Here is a 23,196-nt window from a genome sequence, read left to right as displayed (position 1 = left end):
TTAATTGCGTACCAGCCCAATGTCGTTTTACAGGTGGTGCCTCTTTAATTTAGAAGGTTGTTTAATTCCATTGCCTTTCTGATACCAGATTATTATGCTTCTTCCTGACTAATTTTGTCCAGCCCAGGGCTATACCATGCATGTCTGATGCCTTCAAAGGCCATTAGCCTACCCCAGAGTTCCTGCTGTTTGATTTTGTGGCCACAGATGACTTTGTGGCTTCATGATACCATTTTTAATTCATGAGAAGCAGGATGCCCAGGTACCTGGTTGCTCTCTTCTTCCGGGCAGCATTCAGGGGCTCCTTGACAGGTTTTGAAATTATAGCTTTAGTGTAGTTCTAGGCAACATGATTGTGAACAACCACTTACTGTCTACAGCCGATGGGAGAGTTTCTGGATGAACAGAGAGAACGAGGATGCTGAGGAAGTCATTGTCAACAGATATTTTCAGGAAATCCCTTCTTCTCTGAAGTCAGCAGTGTACAGTAGTCAGGGTAGTGAGGCAGAGGAGGAAGAGCCAGAGGAAGAAGACGACAGTTCCAGGGACGACAACTCGTGAGTGTGTCCTGAGGAGCGAGCACCCACTTTGGAAGGGTCCAGGCCTCGGCATCGACTTGCCAGGGCAGACACTGCTCTGAAGCTCCTTTCTAAGAGGGGTTGGGGGCATTGTTGATAAAAGCCCCTGTAACGGGGGGAATACACCCTTAAAACTTGTGTGGGGGGTTATACAGTTATTCTTTGAGAAACTTTAGGAAAGACTAAAAAGTCTAAAGGAGAAAGTCCAATTTTTCTGTAAAATTTCATCCTCTGAGGAAACTAGTATTAGCATTTTAACTTATTTCTCCACAGTCTTTTAGGGGGTTCATATAATTAACTAAATCATATCCTACTTTCTTTCTTTCCACTTAACATCGTAGAATGAACTCTTTCTAGTAACATTAGGGATACTTTGAAAAAAATGATTTTTAAGGCCTGCATAGTATGCCCTTGCGTGGATGCACCATAATTCATTGAACACTTTCTCTATTATGGGATGCCTTTCTTAGTCTGTTACCACACTGTACCTTACCGTGCATTTGCTGGGACACATATCAGAGAGGAAGGCCTTGCCCACAATCCTCACACCCGAATCCTGGCTGTCCACGCCTTCTGCTGTCCAATGGAGATTCCCTGTAGGGAAAACACTGGCAGGCTGGAATGGAGAAATAGAGTAACAACCATATTCTGGTTGGGCAAAAGTGATCTAGCATGGGACTTTCTGAACTGTGTTCTATGGTACCTGGGGTTCCTTGTAAGAAAGAGGTGGGAGGTGGGGGAAAGAAAAGGAGAAAAGGGTGGGCTTCAGTCCCCATCTGTGCTTCAACCAGAGTAGCCCCTTTTGTTGCTTGACCTGGGTTTTTGTTTTGGTTAAGAGTCCCACTGCCAGGGAATAAAAGGGGAAAAAAGAGTTTGAAAACCACCAGTTCAGCTCATGGGGGCTGAACCCAGCACAGAGCCATATGTGGCCTCCCCAAGAGGGCTAACTGCAGCCTGGACTCCTGCGTTGGGTCTCGACTTCGGTGCCAGTCACACAAGTTCTCCTGCAGATCCATTTCTGTTAACATCCCTCTCCATCTTCGTCTTTTTTCCATTCATTATGAATTAGTGCCTGTGATCTTTGCCACTTTGCCACTCTGCTGGGTTTTACAGATGAGGCTGTACCATGCCTTGCCTGCATATCTGTTGGTACTGCCAGATGACCACAAGGCCCTGAGCTCAAAAAGCTGGAATTAATCAACGAAGAGGAGGCAACATTAGGTGGATTGAAACCAGGTCCCAAAGGCTGGGAACGTCTCTCTCTTGAACTAGATTCTCAAGTAGCCTGATCCCTGGCCTCAGCTGTGTGCTGGTCCTACAGCCCTGGTCCCAACACTCTGATAGTGATAGGTACTCAGTTTCAAAGATAGTTGTTGGTCTTCAGAGAGCCCTCTATTCTTTTTTATTAGATCCAGTCAGAAAGCATTTCACCTGTGCAAGAACCCTAACTGTGAGAGAACCTAGCTTTAGGTGTAATTTACCCTCTTCAGGAAGAGCAAGCAAGGTTTCCCTCTGTCCCTTAAAAAGATCAGACAGTCCATGCCTTCCCACTGCAAAAGACATGTTTCTCCACCATCTCCTCACATTTTATGGTACATAAGAGAAAAACACTCTTGGATCTGCAACCTTGCTCTTTCTTAGTATTGCTCCCAGGAAGCTTGGAAAGGAGGGGTTAGCCTCTTCACTGTGGCAGCATCCCAGCACCACTAGCTCATGGTAGGGCATTTAGTGAAATAACAGATCCCAGGAGGGCCAAACCTCATCTCACCTCATGCCATTGGACTGATTGATAGGTTGGCCCACGTTACAACTTTTGGCCTCAGTACTGCTATACAACATTTGGCAATCTGACAGCCTGGCCAGGGTGTTCTTTTTCCTGTTGTTAAACCCTTTTGGCTACACTTATCAGCAGGCCATGACCCTCCATAACCTCTTTTGTCTTCTGTTGATTAGAGAGGAACATAATGATATCCTGGCTGTAGCTGATTGGGGACAGAAACTTTCTTTCTACCAACTGAGTGGAAAACAGGTATGTAACTTTGTACAAACCCAGTGGGAGATCGAGTTGGGGTCATGCCTGTGATAGTCTATTTTCAGTTTTGGAGATTGTATTATTAGTAATTATGCACTATTGTTGTTAGCGCCTGTCTATTGAGCATTTACTGTGATACCAAGTACTGTACTCAGTGCTGTGTGCATACTTCCTCTCATTTAGTTCTCACAAAACCCTCTGAAGTAGGTACTTTGATTATCAACTTTTTAAAAGTGAGTAGGTGGGGCTGGCCCCGTGGCCGAGTGGTTAAGTTCACGCGCTCTGCTGCAGGCGGCCCAGTGTTTCGTTGGTTTGAATCCTGGAAGCGGACATGGCACTGCTCATCAAGCCACGCTGAGGCAGCGTCCCACATGCCACAACTAGAAGGACCCACAACGAAGAATATACAACTATGTACTGGGGGGCTTTGGCGAGAAAAAGGAAAAAAGAAAAAAACTTTAAAAGTGAGTAGGTGAGACTCAGAGCAGTGAAGTAAATATTATGCCCAAGGCCCCACACTGCTAGTAAATGGTGGCACCTGCGATTGAAACCCAGCTTGGTCTGACTGTAAAGCCTTGGTCTTAGTCACGACCCTACCTTCCTGTATTTGCTTTATTTATCCCACAAACATTTATGAGCACCCACTTAGGCCGGCCTTTCACCTGTGTTAGGAACTGCTGACACAGAGCTAAGTTAATGCCTTTGCTCTGTGAGAATTCACAGGCTGGTGGGGACACCCTTTATAGCCAACAGTCCCAGTGCAGCATGATACATGGCATGATAGAGAGCTGTACAGATAGCTATAGGAGCACAAAAGAGGATGATGTCGCTGCTTGGTGGAGATGGGAGATTTTGTAGAGGTGATCTTTGAGCAAGATAAGCAGGAGTTTGCTAGGCAGAGGACTTTGGGAGTGGTATTTCAGGCAGAGGAGATAGCATCTGCAAAGGCAGGGACAAACGAAGATGTGTGACAACTCAGGGAGTAGTGAGTTGTTCAGGGTGACTGGATCCTAAGACTTGTGGACAGAAGATGGAACTAGAAAGGAACATGGGGACATGATCATAAAGGACCTGAATAATGTGAATACAGAGTTTGAACATCACATACTATAAGTACTCAGGAGCCATAGATTTAGGTACAGAGTAAGTTGGTCATATTGCTGTTTCAGAAGAATTCCTTGTGTCTATGGAGGTGGATTAAAATAGAGAGAGCCTGGTGGTAGGAAAACCTGTTAGTAGGCAGGAGATGCCGAGGATTAGAGCAAAGGTGGTGGGGATAGCTTACGTACCACAGCCAAGCGGGTGAGAAATATAGCCTGCTCAATGGAGCCTTTTATTTAAAGCATCTTTATTCCTCAAAACATGTTATGCTGGAAGGGAGGAGTTTCAGGTATGTGTAGCCTACCTTTGGGATCATTTCTTCTACCTCATCTTACCATTGGTCATTTCTTTTGTAGATGAGTAAAGAAAAGATAAAGGTAGTGGATAGTGAAGTATTTTCTCAGTTTCCCATGGCTGATTTCCCCAAACTCTCATTTTAATTATCTTGCATCTAGCCCTGGCCCTACCTATTCATCTATTTAATGTGTATACATCATTGATCAAGAAATATTTATTGGCACATCTACTCTACTATGTACCAGGCACTGGGTGTGGGTATTAGAAATTCCTGGAAACAAATAACCACAGTACACAGGGAGAGAATGGAGTCTTGCTTGTATAGTGACGATAAAAAATTGCTCAACATGTGGTCAGGGCCATGGGAACTCTCTTGCTTGTATGTGGCCCCACAGCTCATTTTGTGGCTCAGAGTTTTTGAATGGTAAGCAACCTCACTCTGCTGAGATAACTTGTACATGGCAGTAATAATGTTGCTTTAGTGGGTAAGTGTCTTTTAAATCTGGGAAGATTTAGAATTAAATATAGGATGATGAAGTAAATCAAACCTATAGTTTTTTGTTAGGCTTAGGTATAATTTGTGTATTTTTGGCATTTTAAGTGTTTGTAATGTTTAAGGAGATCTGGCTGAATAATAATAGCTAACATTTATTGAGTTTCAGGCACTATATAAACTCTTCACAAGGTTAACTCTGTTAATCCTTATAACAACTCTATGAGGTAGGTAATATTATCACCACTTTACATGTGAGAAAATTGAGGCACAGAGAGGTTTAGTAACTGCTGAAAGCCACACAGTTTACTAGTGGCCAAGCCTCATTTGAAACCCAGGCAGACTGGTCCTAGAATCCATATTAGAATATCTGTCAGACTTGTCTTATGACGGCCATTTAAAAGTTGTAGTTGAGTAATCACTTTTATACTTCTGATTTTAAATTGAAGATAAAAGAAATTTTTATTAAGCACCTAAGCAATATTGGAATGTTAAAGGGATTCATTATATTTTCTGGCTTTGGGGGGTAGTCCCTGAGCTCCTTGAATCTATACATTTATGTATTTATTCTTTCACCAAATGTGGAAAAATTTTGGTTATTATTTCTTCAAATATCTTTCTCTCTTTTCCTTCTAGGACTCAAATTACAAATTAGACCTTTTGATATTGTTCTCCAGGTCATGAGGCCCTGTTCATTCTTTTAATCTTTTTTTTTCATTATTGAGTACGTAATAGTTTACATCATTGTGAAATTTCAGTTGTACATTATTTCTTGTCTGTCACCACATAGGTGCTCCCCTTCACCCCTGTGCCCAACCCCACGCCCCTTCCCCTGGTAAACAGTGAACTGTTTTCTTTGTCCATGTGTTTGTTCATATGGCACATATGAGTGAAATCATCTGGTGTTTGTCTTTCTCAGTCTGGCTTATTCCGCTTAGCATAATTCTCTCTAGGTCCTTCCATGTTATTGCAAATGGGATGAATTTGTCTTTTTTTATGGCTGAGTAGTATTTCATTGTAAATATACATACCACCTCTTCTTTATCCAATCATCGATCAGTGGGCACTTGGATAGTTTCCATGTCTTGGCTATTATAAACAGTGCTGCAACGAACATAGGGGTGCATATGTTACTTTGGATTGTTGATTTCAAGTTGTTTGGGTAGATACCCAGTAGTGGGATAGTTGGTCACATGGTACTTCTATTTTTAGTTTTTTGAGGAATCTCCATACTGTTTTCCATAGTGGCTGCACCAGTTTGCATTCCCACCAGCAGTGTATGAGGATTCCCTTTTCTGCACATCCTCTCCAACACTTGTTTTTAGTCTTAGTGATTATAGCCAGTTTAACAGGTGTAAAGTGGTATCTTAGTGTAGTTTTGATTTGCATTTCCCTGGTGATTAGTGATGTTGAACATCTTTTCATGTGTTTATTGGCCATCTGTCTATCTTGTTTGGAAAAATGTCTGTTCATCTCCTCTGCCCATTTTTTGATCGGGCTGTTTGTTTTTTTGTTGTTCAGTTGTGTAAGTTCCTTATATATTATGGAGATTAACCCCTTGTCAGATATGTAATTTGCAAATATTTTCTCCCAATTGGTGGGTTGTCTCTTTGTTTTGATCCTAGTTTCTTTTGCCTTGCAGAAGCTCTTCAGTCTGATGAACTCCCACTTGTTTATTTTTTTCTTTTGTTTCCCTTGTTTGAGAAGATGAGGTATTCAAAAAGATCCTTTTAAGTTTGATGTCAAAGAGTGTACTACCTGTGTTATCTTCCAGGAGTTTTATGGTTTCAGGACTTATCTTCAAGTCTTTGATCCATTTTGGGTTTGTTTTTGTGTATAGTGTGAGATAATGGTACATTTTCATTCTTTTGAATGTGGCTGTCCAGTTTTCCCAACACCCTTTATTGAAGAGACTATCTTTTCTCCATTGTATGTTCTTGGCACCTTTGTTGAAGATGTGTGGTTTTATTTCTGGGCTTTCAGTTCTGTTCCACTTATCTGTGTGCCTGTTTTTGTACCAGTACCATGCTGTTTTGATCACTATGGCTTTGTAGCACATTTTGAAGTCAGGAATTGTGATGCCTCCAGCTTTGTTTTTTTTTTTTTCCTCAAGAATGCCTTAGCAATTTGGGGTCTTTGATTGCCCCATATGAATTTTAGGATACTTTGTTCTATTTCCATGAAGAATGTCATTGGGATTCTGATTGGGATTGCACTGAATCTGTAGATTGCTTTGGGTAGTATGGACATTTTAGCTGTGTTTATTTTTCCAACCCATGTGCATGGAATCTCTTTCCATCTCTTTATGTCATTATCAATTTCTTTCAGTAATGTCTTGTAGTTTTCGTTGTATAAGTCCTTCACCTCCTTGGTTAAATTCATTCCTAGGTACTTTATTCTTTTAGTTGTGATTGTAAGTGGAATTGTATTCCTTTTTTTTTTTTTGGAGGAAGATTAGCCCTGAGCTAACATCTCCCGCCAGTCTTCCTCTTTTTGATGAGGAAGCCTGGCCCTGAGCTAACATCCGTGCCCATCTTCCTCTACTTTATATGTGGGATGACTGCCACAGCATGGGTTGCCAAGTGGTGCCGTGTCCACACCCAGGATCCTAACCTGTCAACCCCGGGCCGCTGAAGCAGAACATGTGCACTTAACTGCTGCGCCACCATGCCGGCCCCTGGAGTTGTATTCTTGAGTTCTCTTTCTGTAAGTTCGTTATTAAAGTATAGAAAAGCAACTGATTTTTGTAAGTTGATGTTTTACCCTGCAACTTTACTGTAATTGTTAATTATTTCTATTAGTTTTCTGATGGATTCTTTGGGGTTTTCTATATATAAGATCATGTCATCTGCAAACAGCAAGACTTTCACTTCTTCACTCCCTGTTTAGATTCCTTTTATTCCTTTCTCTTGCCTAATTGCTCTGGCCAAAACCTCCAGTTCTATGTTGAATAAGAGTGGTGATAGAGGGCATTCTTGTCTCGTTCCTGTTTTCAGGGGGATGGCGCTCAGTTTTTGCCCACTGAGTATGATGTTGGCTGTGAGTTTGTCATATATGGCCTTTACTATGTTGAGATAATTTCCTTCTATGCCCATTTTGTTCAGAGTTCTTATCATAAATGGCTGTTGGATCTTGTCAAATACTTTCTATGCATCTATTGAAATTATCATGTGGTTTTTATTCCTCAATTTGTTGATGTGGTGTATCACGTTGATTGATTTGCAGATGTTGAACCATCCCTGTGTCCCTAGTATATATCCCACTTGATCATAATGTGTGATCCTTTTGATGTATTGCTGAGTTCGGGTGCCAAAATTTTCTTGAGGATTTTTGTATCTATGTTCATCAGCAATACTGGCCTGTAGTTTTCCTTTTTTTGTGCTGTCCTTGTCAGGCTTTGGTATCAGAGTGATGTTGGCCTCCTAGAATGTGTTAGGAAGTGCTCCATCTTCCCTAATTTTTTAGAATAGCTTGAGCAGGATAGGTATTAAATCCTCTCTGATAATTTGGTAGAATTCCCCAGGAAAGCCATCTGGTCCTAGGGTTTTATTCTTTGGGATGCTTTTGACTACTGTTTCAATCTCTTTCCTTGTGATTGGTCTATTCAGATTATCTGTTTCTTCTTGGTTCAGCTTTGGGAGGTTGTAAGAGTCTGAGAATTTATCCATTTCCTCTAGATTATCTATTTTGTTGGCATATAGTTTTTCATAGTATTCTCTTATAATCCATTGTATCTCTGTGGAGTCCATTGTTATTTCTCCGCTTTCGTTTCTGATTTTATTCATTTCTAATAAAGAGCTTTCTCTCTTTTTTTCTTTGTTAGTGTGGCTAGGGGCTTGTCAGTTTTATTTATCTTCTCAAAGAATCAGCTTTTTGTTTCATTGATACTTTCTACTGCCTTTTTTGTTTCAATAGCATTTATTTCTGCTCTGATTTTTATTATTTCTCTCCTTCTGCTGACTTTGGGCTTTATTTATTCTTCTTCTTCTAATTCAGTTAGGTGTAATTTGAGATTGCTTATTTGGGATTTTTCTTGTTTGTCAAGGTGTGCCTGTATTGTGATGAATTTCCCTCATAATACGGCTTTTGCTGCATCCTGTGTGAGTTGGTATGGTATCATTTTCATTTGTCTCCAGATATTTTTTGTTTTCTCCTTTAATTTATTCAAGGATCCATTGCTTGTTCAATAGTTTGTTGTTTAGTCTCCATATCTTTGTTCCTTTCTCAGCTTTTTTCTTGTAATTAATTTCTAGCTTTATAGCATTGTGATCAGAAAAGATGCTTGTTATTATTTCAACTCACTTAAATTTATTGAGGCTTGCCTTGTTTCCCAACCTGTGGTCTATCCTTGAGAATGTCCTGTGTGCACTTGAGAAGAATGTGTATTCTGCTGTTTTTGGATGGAGTGTTCTATATATGTCTATTAAGTCCAACTGGTTTAGCTTTTCATTTAATTCCACTGTTTCCTTGTTGATTTTCTGTCTGGATGATCTATCCAAGGATGTGAGTGGAGTGTTGAGGTCCCCTCCTCTTATTGTGTTATTATTAATATCTTCTTTTAGGTTTGTCAATGGTTGCTTTATGAACTTTGGTGCTCCTGTGTTGGGTGCATAGATATTTATAAGTGTTATTTCTTCTTGATGGAATGTCCCTTTGATGATTATATTCTGCCCCTTTTTATCTCTCTTTACCTGTCTTATCTTGAAGTCTGCTTTGTCTGATGTAAGTATTGCAACACCTGCTTTCTTTTGTTTGCCATTAGCTTTGAGTATTGCCTTCCATCCCTTCACTCTGAGCCTGTGTTTGTCATTGGAGCTGAGATGTGTTTCCTGGAGGCAGCACAGTGTTGGATCTTGTTCTTTAATCCATCTTGCCACCCTGTGTCTTTTTATTGGAGAATTCAATCCATTTACGTTTAGGGTGATTATTGATATATGATATATGATGCTGTCATTTTATCACTTGTTTTCTGGTTCTCCTGCATTTCCTTTGTTTCTCGTCCTGTGGGTTTTGGTCACCCCATTGAATTATGTAGTTTTTTATGATGTGTTTATTTGTTTTCTCCTTATTTATTCTTTGTGTCTGTGTTCTGCTTTTTTGTTTAGTGGTTACCATGAGTTTTGTATTCAGAATCTCATGTATAAGATAGTCCATTTTCTGATGGCCTCTTACTTCCTTAGTCTAAACCAATGTAGTCCCTTGCCTCCTCCTCTCCTAAGTTGTTTTTCTCACATCTTATTCCATCTTGTGTTGTGAGTTTATGGTTAAAAATGACAAGATTTCCTTTGTTTTTGGTGTTTTCCTTCCTTTTATCTTTAATGCTATACTTGAGTATTTGCTATCCTATTCTGATTCTGTCTACCTATTTATCTCCTTACTCCGTGCTTTGTGACCCTTTTGTCCGCTTTTTTTTTTTCAGGTATGAGGGCCTTCTTGAGGATTTCTTGGTGTGGGGGGCAGTTTGTGGCTACGAAGTCCCTTACCTTTTGTTTGTCTGGGAAAGTTTTTATTTCTCCATCATATCTGAAGGATATTTTTGCTGTATAGAGTATTCTTGGCTGAAAATTTTTGTCTTTTAAAAGATTTGAATGTGTCATTCCTTTCTCTCCTAGCTTGTAAGGTTTCTGCCGAGAACTCCTCTGAAAGCCTGATAGGGGTTCCTTTCTAGGTTATTTTCTTCTGCCTTGCTGCCCTTAGTATTCTTTCTTTGTCGTTCATTTTTGCCAGTTTTACTACTATATGCCTTGCAGTCGGTCTTTTTACATTGACATATGTAGGAGATCTGGAAGCTTCTTCCACATGGATTTCCCTCTTTTTCCCTAGGTTTGGGAAGTTCTGCTATTATTTCTTTGAACATGCTTTCTGCTCCATTCTCCTTCTCTTCTTCTTGAATACCTATAATTTTTATGTTGCATTTCCTAATTGAGTCAGATATTTCTTGGAGACTTTCTTCATTTCTTTTTAGTCTTAATTCTCTCTTCTCGTCTGTGTGGAGCGTTTCAACATGTCTATCCTTGATTATGCTGATACACTCCTCAATGATGTCTACTCGAGCTTTCAGGGAATCTGTATTCTGTTTTATCTCTTCCATTGTGTCTTTTGTCTCTAATATTTCTGATTGATTCTTCTTTATAGTTTCAGTCTCTTTTGTGCAGTAGCTCCTGAACTTGTTGAATTGTTTCTCTACATTCTCTTTTACCTCATTGAGTTTTTTGATGATAGCCATTTTAAATTCATTATCATTTAGATTACATATTTCTGTGTCCTCAGGACTGAATTCTAGGTACTTGTTGTTTTCTCTCTGGTCTGGAGATTTGATATAATTTTTGATATTGCTAGAAGGGGTGGCTTGGATCTTATGCATCCTGTTATTATTTGGTTGCAGTTACCACCTATCACCACTGGGTGTGGGTCAAGAGCAGCATATTCTGAGCCCTCTGCCTTCAGCTGAGATACCAGGCAGTAGAGCCAGCACGGGGCAGGTTGGAGGAGGAGCACTTTCTCCTACACGCACTCTGGGCTTTCTCACTCTGCTCTCACTATCTGCTCTCCTGGGGTGTTGGCTTGACAAGGTCACCCCCCTACGAAAGCTCTCGCCCCAGTAGAGGGCTTCCCTCTAGGTTGCCTGGGTCCTCAGGGGTCCTTGATGTTCCCACGAACAAACGTCCTCTCCCCTATTCCTTCCCTCTCAGAGCCTCCCACGGTCACGGATTGCAGTCTTTAGGGGAGAGGATGAAGTTCTCTCTTACCCCGTTCCAGCTCCTCTGAGGGGGGCCCCAGCCTCTCCGCCCTCCATGGTATGGCTGCGTGTCTCTCCAACATTTTGGTGTTGTGTTAGGATGTCCTCTGCTGGAGTATGGATGTCCGTTTTCGTCGTATGTTGGAGGGGAGAGAATCCTAGGCAAGTTCACCCCACCGTGATGCTGACGTCACTCAAGAAAAGCATCTCTTAATTTTTTTTTTTGTTTCTCTGATCTTCAGATTGGCGGATTTCTATTGCTCAGTCTTCAACTTCACTGACTTTTCTGTCATTTGTAATATTTCTGTTAAGCTCATCCAGTGAATTTTTGTTTCACTTGTTGCATTTTCAGTTCCAGAATTTACATTTGGTTCTTTTTTCCTATTTGTTCATTTATTACAAATATATTTTCCTTTAGATTCTTGACCATAGTTAAACTAGCTATTTTTAAATTCTAATCTGCTAATTTCAACATCTGGATCATCTTGGGATCAGTCTCTATTGATTGTCTTTTCTCTTGAATATGGTTCACATTTTTCTGCTTTTTGGAATTTGGGGTTATATTCTACACATTGTGAATGATATATCATAGGGACTCACTTCTGTCATGTTTCTCTGAAGATTATTGTGTAGTTGGCTTTTTTTAAAGCAGGTAGTTAACTTTGCTGGACTCAGCATTCAAACTTCATCTTTCCAGTGTGGGCAGCAGCTTAAGTCTCTGTTCAGTTCTTAAGCTTTGCTAGGCTGCTTGGCATCTGCCCCACACATGTGTAGTTCAAGGGGTTCCAGATATTCAGCAGAGTGTATGTACAGAATTTAGGCTCCCCCTCTGCATCTGTCTCTTTTCTGGGATTTCCCACCTCACTTTCAAGCTTCTGTGGTTACTCCGAATTCTGTGCTCATTCAGCAGGATGCTGCTGGGGCCTGCCCTCAGGCAAAAAAAGAACCTTAAAAAATGAGAGACTCACCTAATGCCATTCCTTTCTTTCAAATGCACCTGTATCTTCCATTTCTGTCTGCTTCTGGTTGCTCTCCAGTGCCTTCAAGTGTTTGTAATTTATAGTTGATGCAGAGTTTATGGTTGTTACTTGCAGGAGAATTGGTCCAGTGGGAACTAGTGAGCTATTACCAGAAGCTGCAAGACTTCCATGTCATGACTCATAGGATTTTTTATTTTTCTTATTAGATTTACTATCGTTATACAAGTACTAGGGAAAGTTTTGGTTGTTAGGCATTTGAAAGCCTTAAAAAGGAAAATGAATATGTTAAATTAATAATCACAGTTTAAGTTAGTTTAGGGGAATTAACTAAGTTGTAAATGAGGCTGACTGAGGGATTTTTTTGGTCTGTTCACAATTTAATTCAGTAAACATTACTCAAAGGCCCCTTTTCAATTGGTTGTTTACTTTTACCAGTCTTAGAAATGGAACTTAAAAACTTAAGGAAAAACCCAGTTTTTAGAGTTATTTCTTTAATAAACTACTAGTTTAATAATGGTAAACATAAATAGTCTTTTTATTCACAAAGGTACCCTCAGAGGCAGCAAAAAACTCCAATAAGGAACTTGGGGTTTGGGGTGGAGGGCATCAAATTAAACCTGTCACTACAGACCAGTGCTGTGGGAGAGGCAAGCACAGGGGCCATGGGAGCACATGGGAGGGGGGATTAAATCAGGCCTTGGGTGTGGCTGGGAGATTGGAGGATGTTTCCTGGAGGAGCTGACACCTGGCAAAGAAGGAGAGGGAGACGGCACCCCTGGCCAGGGCTAGGGTGGTGTGGAGGATAGCACCTGTGAGGACATGGAGGCCTGAAAGCGCATGGTCCACTAGGGAAACTATAAGAAGTTCATTTTGGCTGAGAGAAAGATATTGGGAGGTAAGCTCAGGAGCTTGACCTTCATCCTAAAAGCTGAGGGAACACCATCAAAAGTGAAAAGACAACTCACAGAATGGGAGAAAATTTTTATAAATCATATATCTGATTAGGGACTTGTATCTAGAATGTATAAAGAACTCTTGCAACTCAGTAATAAAAAGGCAATCGAATTAAAAAATGAAAAAAGGATCTGAATAGACATTTGTCCAAATAAGATAAACATGTGGCCAATAGGCACAAGAAAAGATGCTCAACATCATTAGACACCAGAGAAATGCAAATCAAAATCACAATGAAATACCACTTCAGACCCACTAGGATGGAAAAATTGGAACCCTTATGCACTACTGTACAAATATAAAATTGTATAGTCAACTTTGAAAAAGGCTGGCTGTTCCTCAAAAGGTTAAACATAAAGTTACCATATGACCCAGCAATTCCACTCATAGGAATATATATCCAAGAAAGATGAAAACATATGTCCACACAAAAACTTGTACACAAATATTCATAGCACCATTATTCATAGTAGCCAAAAAGTAGAAAGCGCCATCAACTGATGAATACATAAATAAAATGTGTATCCATGTAATGGAATATTATTCGGCAATGAAAAGGAATGAAGTACCGATACATGCTACAACATGGATGAATCAGTCACAAAAGGCTACATATTGTATGATGCCATTTATATAAAATATCCAAAATATGCAAATCCATAAATACAGAAAGTAGATTGGTGATTGTAAGGGGATGGAAAGAGGGGGGAATTGGGATTGACTACTAAGGTCTGTGGTTTCTTATTGGGGTGATGGAAATGTTCTGGAATTAATGCTGATGGTTGCACAACTCCAAATATATTAAAAGCCAATGAGTTGTACGCTTTAAATTGGTGAATTGTATAGTATGAGAATTATACCTCAATAAGATTGTTATAATGAGAAGTAAGATGGATGTAGTTTCAGAGTAAAGGACAGTTTTTTAAACTGAGTAAATTTAGTTTTATGAAATACTAAAAAAAAGAAGCTGGTGGGAACCATTGAACCCTAGCAAGGACTATGTGCAGAGGAAGGCCTATGGGAAAAGACCATCCCTGGGTACGGATTGGCTGAGGAGCTAAAACACACTCCTGGAGCAGTTAGGTGGGACTAGGGGAGGTGCTACTGACTCTAGTGGTGGAGGATGCTCCAGAGGAGGCTGGCTTGTGTTTACCATGGAATCACATAGGAGATGAGGCTGACCAGCTCTCCCCTGTCTTCCCAACTCTCCACATTAAAATCAGTTGGAAAAGCCCCTAATTATATTGTGATTATTATGAATACAGAACTGGTTTTTCCCTTGGTGTGTCTTCTCTTTCCTCAGATTGGAAGGGATCGGTCACTGAACTTTGACCCCTGCTGCATCAGCTACTTTACTAAAGGGGAGTACATTTTGTTGGGGGGATCAGACAAGCAAGTGTCCCTTTTCACCAAGGATGGAGTGCGGCTTGGAACTGTTGGGGAGCAGAACTCCTGGGTGTGGACGTGTAAAGTAAAACCTGATTCCAACTATGTGGTAAGAAGAGGAAGTTCATCCTGTTAGGCCATTGCCTGAGTGGGCACTGAATATCAGCCGTGTTTAGCCAAGTTGGATCATTGATGTTTGTTCCTGACAAATGGGTGGGTAGACTCTTTATCCACAGAGAGCTGGAAATTGCCAACTCTCTTTCCCTACAGGTGGTAGGCTGCCAGGATGGCACCATTTCCTTCTACCAGCTTATTTTCAGCACAGTCCATGGGCTCTACAAGGACCGGTATGCCTACAGGGATAGCATGACTGATGTCATCGTGCAACACCTGATCACCGAGCAGAAAGGTAAGAGGCAAGTGAGGTTGGAAGGGTTGCTCACAGGACAAGTGAAATGATAGGAAATGTTTCTCCTTGGTCTTTTAGAAACACATTGGACCACTGGTTCTTGGTTTTTTTGTGTGGAGGGGTGAGGGGAGGAGGTAGATGTCTCTGAGAATCCAGTGAAAGCAATAAACCCTCTCTCCAAAAACAAAATGCACAGACTCACAAAATTTTTCAGATAATTGCAAGGGGAACATGGAGTCCCTGACTAAGGAAAGATAATGTTTAAAAAATCAGAGCCAGGCTGGCTGACCTGCAAGGGTCTTTTTTTTTTTTTAAGGATTGGCACCTGAGCTAATATCTGTTGCCAGTCTTCTTTTTTTGATGAGAGTATCTCCTTTAGCTTTTAATTTCTCTGCCTTCTACCTAACTTAACCACCTCTGGCTAGACCTGGATTTTTTTTTTCTTTGACAGTTCGGATTAAATGCAAAGAGCTTGTCAAGAAAATTGCCATCTACAAAAATCGATTAGCTATCCAACTGCCAGAGAAAATCCTTATCTATGAGTTGTATTCAGATGACTCGTCAGACATGCATTACAGAGTGAAGGAGAAGATTGTCAAGAAGTTCGAATGCAACCTCTTGGTGGTGTGTGCTGACCACATCATCCTCTGCCAGGTGGGCAGCCGCAGGTTGTAGGTGTTGGGCTGAATACACTTCATGATTCTCCCAAGGATAAGGTACCCAGCTCATGGTTTTAAAATTGTTCACTAGGAAACAAGTCCCTTTCCATCAAACTCAGTGGCTGTTGATTGCTTTTGTTTTATTGATATCTAGGTGATTCAGACTCTACTAGAAAGTCATGTACCATAAACTGGAAAATACGTTTTTGTATTGCAAAACACTTTGTTATACTGGAATTATATATATTTTAATGACTTATAGCATAAATTGATATCCCACAAAATAAAGATCGATTTTTTTTTGTAAACATATGCATAAAAATGGATATATCTTTCAGTTAAACAACAAATAAATTTATGATATCAACTCAAAAATAGTAAAGGAAGTTTTACTTCCTGAGAGATTTTTTCGTAGAAAAAATTTTCTCAACTTAAAGCTTCCTAGAAAATGTCTAGGGCAATGCCAAGAGAATTTAGAAAGACTGAAAGAAGGCCAGCTCAGCATCTTTCTTGAAAGTAGAGGTGGATTTGGTTTCATGAAACTAGGCCTATTGGAAGTGATAAAGTGGAACAAATCCTTTAGTGATCTCTGTAATGTAAAATATTCTTAAACTCTTTCTCAAAGTCTAGAACTTCAAGCAGTTTAGGGGTGCCACAGGTTGTGGGATAGGTGTGCCAGATAGGTGTGCTTTTGGGTGCTGCCTCTCCTGTGGCTGCCTGAGGTCTGCATAGAAGATCTGAGGCTGAGCTGGGCTCCATGAGGAAGACTTGTGTGAAGGATTGATGGTGCCGGTCATGGAGACTAGGTGGAGTTGGATATATACTGAATGAATAGGTGTTGGTCATCCCTCAGGTGAAGGAAGACCCCTTTAAGAGGCCTGGGAACACTTATTCTGTTGTTGAGTGTCCATGCAGAGCTGGGTTTGCTTTCTAGGAGAAACGGCTGCAGTGCCTGTCCTTCAGTGGAGTGAAGGAGCGGGAGTGGCAGATGGAGTCGCTCATTCGCTACATCAAGGTGATTGGTGGCCCTCCAGGAAGGGAAGGTCTGTTAGTGGGCCTGAAGAATGGACAGGTGAGCGCTCCCTCGTGTCTCCCATCAGGCTGATTATCTGCATGCAGACACAGGCAACCAGACTGATTATGACCCTGGATGAGTTCCCAGGGCAGGAAAAGTGTCATCCCCCCGCTATGGGCACAATGGAGGGCAGCCCAGAGTTTCATTTTTTGAGGACAGCTGTAGGCCAAAAGTGCAGTGGTCCTCAGACTCACAGCCTGCGGCATTCTGGCAGAGTTCGTGCTATAGCTTCTGGGCTGCCCGTAGAGTGGATTAGTGGGTTTAGGGTCACCCAGAAGATGGGAGATTTGATGGAGATGCAGTTTCAGTGACTTGCTAGAGATGGGGGCAGAGATCATTCCTTAGGTCAGACCCCTAGCAGGACAGTGAATGGATTCAGGCAGCGTGTTCTAGCTTGTGACTTAGAGGCTTCAGGTCCTCAGGCTACTACTAGATGTTATAAGAAAAATGAGTCCTTTGCTCAAATAGATGTGCAAAATCTAGATTACACAAAGTTAAACAGATGTGTGTGTGTGTGTGTGTGTGTGTGTTCTTTGTGCAAAATAAGAATTCTAAGTGGGCTACATGGAAATTTGAAAGTGAAAATATAACTGCCTTAGCCTGAGAGCCAAGCTGTCTAGCAGATGGCCTGTGGCTGAGGCTTGTCAGGCCTATTCTGGAGAGGGATGTCATGGAGGATGAGATTAGAAGGGGCCATAGAGTAGCAACACCAAAGAGAAGAAAGCCCGCTTCTTTCTCCTAGTCAGCTGTCACTTCCAGTGTACGGCCTGAGAGCATGGCTTTGGGGGCAAGTCAACCTGGGGTCATGTTCGTGCTTAGGTACTCACTAGCTGTGTGACTGGGAAAGTCGCTTCACCCCTCTGAGGCTCAGGTTTTATAAATGAGGATAATACCACATGTTTTACAGGGTTGTCAAAAGCAGTCAATAACTGATAACTGTCACCATCACCATCATCATGTTTTGCTCTGGTTATACCAGATGTCTTGTCAGTTTTTACAGTAGCCTCTTTCTATGTTAGTTTGTGACTCGAATCTTGCTAGATGGTTTAGTGTGGGTAATGATAATAAACCCCCACTCAAGCAGAAATTGTCGTGTCTTGGAGCCTGTCATTACTTTGGGGAGCTCTGATGAATCACACTTCTGGTCTCCTAAAGCTGAACCTCCACGCCTTTTCTTTCGATGAGTCCTCTTCTCTGCACGGAGCCTCTGGTGAAGTTGGTGGGAGTTGTTCTTATAGAACACATGGGATTCCAACAGCCTGGCGGTGTTCCAGGGTCTTGTTGCCATGGTGACTCACACTTTTTCTCTGAAATTTTGCCAGATCCTGAAGATTTTTGTGGACAATCTCTTTGCAATCGTCCTGCTGAAGCAGGCCACAGCTGTGCGCTGCTTGGACATGAGTGCCTCCCGCAACAAACTGGCTGTGGTGGATGAAAACGACACATGCCTGGTGTATGACATCCACACCAAGGAATTGCTTTTTCAGGTGAAGTCTCAGAGAATGCCCAGGACATGGTCTTTTGATTAGAGACCCTCTTCTAGCTTCTGTCCCTGCAGGAAGGGCTCACACTCTGGCTCCCAGGTGGGTCTCTGGGAGGAGCAGTGAGATGTAGGGTGTAGGGGCAGAGCAGGGGTGCAGAATCTGAGAGGCCCCTGGGCATAGGCGGACCCTCCCACACACGAGCTGCAGGAGCTGGGTAAGCCTCTTTGAACTTTGGTTTCCTCGAAGGTAAGATGGGCAAGTAACACCTTACAAGGTTACTGTGAGCAATAAATAAATAATAATAAATCTAAGTGGGGTATGTTGCAGGCTCTCTGTGCATGGGTTAATGTGATGATGATTTTGAAAAAGTCTGCTTCTCAGCTACTGGGGGCTTGCCTATATCTGTGTATGACCTAAGATACAGTAAGGAAACAGGACCAGTTTTGTCATTTCAGAGAAGGGAAAAGATGAGTGGAAGCCCTCCCTTCTACTTATTTCACAAGGATGCTATAAGAGCCAGCAAAATGTGAACTGTTTGGGGGGACAGGCGTTGTTTACACACCACTTGGTCCTGTGGCTGGAGGAAGTGGGAAGTGTGTCACTGGAGAGAGCCCAAAGGCTCTGTGCCCAGCACCTGGCCAGCTTTCTACTGGACTCAGCACTGCTCTCTGCCTGTTTAGGGCTTTGTAAGTGGTCAGGGCCCATTTTCCTGAAGTGAGTGCCTCCCAAAGCTGAAACCTCCCCTGACCGGCTCCCTTGGCCACTACAGGTTTCCCAATATTGTGGGAAGATTGAGGTTCCCTTACCAGGGTTCCCCCTTGTCCTCAGCAGCAGAATCAGCAGGGCGGAGGGGTGCTAGAGTAGGGAGGTACCTTGGTCATTTGGAAAGGACTACCTGGCTACCAGAAGCCCAAGGCTGCAACTGGCTCAGTTGATAACCACTCACTCACATCACTGGGAAGGTAGAGTGGTTTAGGTGAAAGAGCATGGGCTTTGCCTTCAGACAGACCTGGGCTCCAGTCCTGCCTTCATTACTTACTGTGTGATCTTGAGCAAGTTAGTGAACTTCTCTGAGCCTCAATTTCTCCTTACCTCTAAAATGGAACTGACAATTACCCCCTCTCAGAATTGCTACAGGACTAAACAAGATACCATTAGTGCCTTGCTCAGTGGCTGGCACAAAATAGGGCCCTCCATGTTCCTTCTCTTCTGCCCTACCTCAACACCATGCCTGAAGGTAGATTAGCTGCCCAGTTGTGACTCTGTGTCTTAGCCTAGACTCATATAGGAAGGGAACGGGGGTGTCCTTCCCAGTCCCCGGTGAGGGTTCTGTAGTGGGCTCAGGGAGGTAATTCTCAGACTTGGCCAGGAGACATAAGTATTCTCAGCTTTTTCTCCTCTCTACTGCCCCTGCCCTCTTTACATGAAAAGAGCTGTATTTTTTTTCCTCATTATAAGAGGAATACATGCTCATTATAAGAGATTCAGATATTGTAAAAGATTCTAGGCAGGAAGGTATGAACATCTGCTGGTCCCGGGGCTCAGAGCCACGCAGAAAACTGGGAGGAGGTGGGCAGGGGTGCCTGCCTCCCAGGGTGGCTTTTTACAGTGTGTGGATTATAAATGCAGAGACAATATATTATTTTCTAATTTTAAAAATAACTCACTGTTCTTTTTCTTATTATAAAACACAGTAGATGTTCATGACTAAAAGAAAATTTCAGACAAACAAAAAACGTAGAAAATAAAAGCACCCACAATTCTAGCCACCCCAAAACAATCACTGTTAATTCTTTGGAATATGTCCCTTTACACCTTCTTCAATGCATAGCTATGAATACTCATTGTTTAACAGAAGTAGAATTCACTTTGCTGATTTTCTTATGTATTATGTAGTGATTAATATTTGGAGATAATATTCTTTTTCAAAAGTAACGCTTGCTTATTAAAAAATTCCAACATACACAAATCCACAGACGAGCTTGCCTCTATGCCTCTCTCCATTTCTTCTGATTCCCTTTTCCTCCCTTTCCCTCCATCCCACTGTTAGCAATTTAGCTTAACCCAGGTTTTAAAAAGGGTACTTGACTGAATGTGGGAATGGTGCCAAAGCCCAGGGTGGTTGTCACAGGATCCTCACCATGCCTGTCCCTCAGGAACCGAATGCCAACAGCGTGGCCTGGAACACCCAGTGTGAGGACATGCTCTGTTTCTCAGGAGGAGGCTACCTCAACATCAAAGCCAGCACCTTCCCCGTGCACCAGCAGAAGCTGCAGGGCTTCGTGGTCGGCTACAACGGCTCCAAGATCTTCTGCCTCCATGTCTTCTCCATGTCGGCCGTGGAGGTGCCGCAGGTAACCTGGGGGCACGAGCCAGCTCTAAGCAGGGGCAGGGCAAACAAAACCAGGAAAGCCAGGCCCCTCACTGGTGCTTTGGCGAGGAGAGAAGGAAGAGAGACGAGAGTGGCAGCTGTGTTGTCATGGAAGGCACTCTGGATTTGAACCTGAAACCCTGTCTCTACCCCATGCAACCTGTGTGTCTTTGGGCAGACAGCTCAACCTCACTGAGCCTGCATTTCTTTCTGATCCCTCTTCCTTGGTAGGGATGGGGAGGGGTATGCAGGGTTGTCTATCAGCAGACAGAGTGTGTTTCACTGACAGCTGTGGTGGGCACAGAGTGAAGCAAGCCAGCAAAGCTGGAAGTCCAGCAGAGTGTCTGCACAGGTGCATGAGGTGGGTGGCATGTGTGAGAGAAAGAGAATCTGAGGGAGATGGGGTGTGGGGGCTGAGGTCTGTGAGCCAAAAAGGGAGCATGGGACTATCTGTACAAATCCTTCAAACTAGGAGGAGGCCAGAGCAGAAATGAGGGGCTGTAGTCTGGAGCTTTGGAATGGAGGAGGGCAGGAACATAGACAGGAGGACAGAGATTGACAACCTTAGTCAGGGCTGGCCTAATCACAGCTGTCCCAGCTGCTGTCTGCTCCAAGGTGCATCGTGCCCACTGTGGAACTCTCACAAAATGCAGACGAGCACCTAGGAGAGACTAGCCCTCAGAATCCCATCCTCAAGAAAGAATCAGTCTTAAAGATTTTGAAATATATCTACCCAGACCTTTTCTATGCATAGTATACAATTTGAGTCTATGGTTTTATATAAACATTTTAAACAAAAGTGTAGTCATCATAAATATTGTTTTGTGATTTTATCTATAAGTATTGCTCCTGTAGATGAAACTTCAGATCTACTGTACTTTACTGAATGTGGATCATAAATAAGAGAGAGACTTTTAATCACCTTCATTACCATCTTCTAATTTAACCTAACATTTACATATTACTTTGTATGAATTATTGGCTATCAACTAGCAGTCTGGCTTTTTCACTCAGCAATGTACTGGAAACATGGCTCCATGTCAATAAATGTACTTCTCTAGAATTTTTAATTACTAAGATGGTTGTAGATTCACATATAGTTGTAAGAAATCATACAGAGATCTGTTGCACAACTTGCCAAGTTTCCCCCATTGGTAACAATTTGCAAAATTACAGTACAAATTTATCATCTGTGTAGGTTCATGTATCCACCACCAACCTACAAGATCCCCAGTGTTGGGTTGCCCTTTTATTATAAGCACACCCCTCACCCTGTTCCCCTACCCCCGGCATTGTTTTTAATTGCTTTTTATTCTGTCACATGGATGTTCCACAAGTTACTCAACCAGGACCTATTGTTGGACATTTATGCTGTTTACAGCTTTTTTGCTGTTGTAGATAGTGGGCATCTTTCTAGCTAAGTCTTTCAACCTATCCCAGCTTAGCTCCTTGGTATAAACTCCTAGAAGTGAAATTGCTGGGTCAAAGGCTATGTACATTTGAAAGAGTTTTAGACTTTTCCAGATTGCCCTTCAGCTATATTACATCAATCTACATTCCCTCCACGCACCTTGCCTTCACTCACTGTCCCTGGCTTGGCTTGTAAAGAATGGGGCTGGAGTCCCCTTCCTCCTCTAAATTGATGATATCCTTGTTCTTCATTGCTGCAAGAATTATTAGTGTCTGACACAGAGCAATTATTCAATAAATGTTAGTGGAATTCAGATCTGAGGAAAAGGAAAGAGAAAAAAAGCCAGAGAAAGAAGGGAGAAAAGTGGGTAGAAGTGGCGGCAGGAGGAGAGGCAAGAACAACGCCTGCTGGACTGTTTCCCTGCAGTCCTCATCTGCTCCCCATCCCACACCCATGTACCACATCCACCAGAAACCCAGTCCTCCCCCATCGTGCCAAACCAGCTGTGCTGATTGGAAGTTCTTCCCCCAAGACTGCCATCCTGACCTCAAAGATAAATACAGTTTGCTGTTCCTTGGCTTTCGCCAGCCAAGAGGAGCCGAAGGGGTGGCCTGGGGCTCCCTCTGCCAAGCCCTTAAGATTCAGAAGCCAGAGCCCCCCCAGGGCCATCTTGCTGATGCAGCAGGTCAGAACTGCCAAGGGTTAGGAAAGACAGACTCAAGACAAAGGCTATTTATCTGTCGCCTCTGCCTCCAGCCATCCCGTGGTTTTCGCCTAGAGAGGAGGGAGAAAGCATCATACACACTCTGGGGATTTCTGGTTTCCTTTCGAAATTTACATCATCTTGTGCAAGAACTGGTTTGTCAGGGCTGCCAAGTAGGCCAGCAAGCTCTAGTTCAGGCTTCTCAGGGTGGGTGGTGACTTCATGCTTGGAATGCAACAGTGAGATAAAGTGGAGCTCAGAGGGCATTTGTTCAGTTAGGATATTTTTAAAACTCCCACTCTCCGATTGCGCTTCCCAAGCAAGCCCAAATGTTAACCATTCATTGTATGCTCAATTCTGATGTGCCTGTCTGAGTCTCTGTCCCACCTTCCTGGGGCATTCAGCATGGCAAGAAATTGTACAGTTCAGGGGAAGGAGCACTGGCTTTGAGTTCTGGCTTAGGAACCGTTCACAGGTGTCACACACAGTGAGGCAGCCCCATCTGGAAGGAGGGATGGTAGGAA

The 23,196-nt window shown here is 42.4% G+C and overlaps 1 protein-coding gene across 8 annotated transcripts in view; it reads left to right on the top strand.

The window, feature by feature from the left end:
* IFT122 (intraflagellar transport 122) overlaps nt 1–23,196 on the top strand; it is an 88,024-nt gene that overhangs the window by 20,089 nt on the left and 44,739 nt on the right. For 7 of the 8 annotated variants that reach the window (XM_046668346.1, XM_046668333.1, XM_046668325.1 and 4 more), the window contains 8 exons: nt 381–557; nt 2,532–2,607; nt 14,478–14,669; nt 14,831–14,969; nt 15,421–15,623; nt 16,563–16,700; nt 18,026–18,190; nt 20,344–20,541. In XM_046668346.1, coding sequence (XP_046524302.1) covers nt 381–557; nt 2,532–2,607; nt 14,478–14,669; nt 14,831–14,969; nt 15,421–15,623; nt 16,563–16,700; nt 18,026–18,190; nt 20,344–20,541 — 1,288 coding nt within the window. The remainder of the gene's footprint in view (nt 1–380; nt 558–2,531; nt 2,608–14,477; nt 14,670–14,830; nt 14,970–15,420; nt 15,624–16,562; nt 16,701–18,025; nt 18,191–20,343; nt 20,542–23,196) is intronic. The other variant, XM_046668340.1, reaches the window with a different exon arrangement.

The sequence above is a fragment of the Equus quagga genome, chromosome 1 (genome assembly GCF_021613505.1).
Source record: "Equus quagga isolate Etosha38 chromosome 1, UCLA_HA_Equagga_1.0, whole genome shotgun sequence".
Taxonomy (NCBI): domain Eukaryota; kingdom Metazoa; phylum Chordata; class Mammalia; order Perissodactyla; family Equidae; genus Equus; species Equus quagga.
The sequence above is the reverse complement of the archived record's forward strand: the minus strand, read 5'-3'. Positions and strand labels throughout refer to the sequence as shown.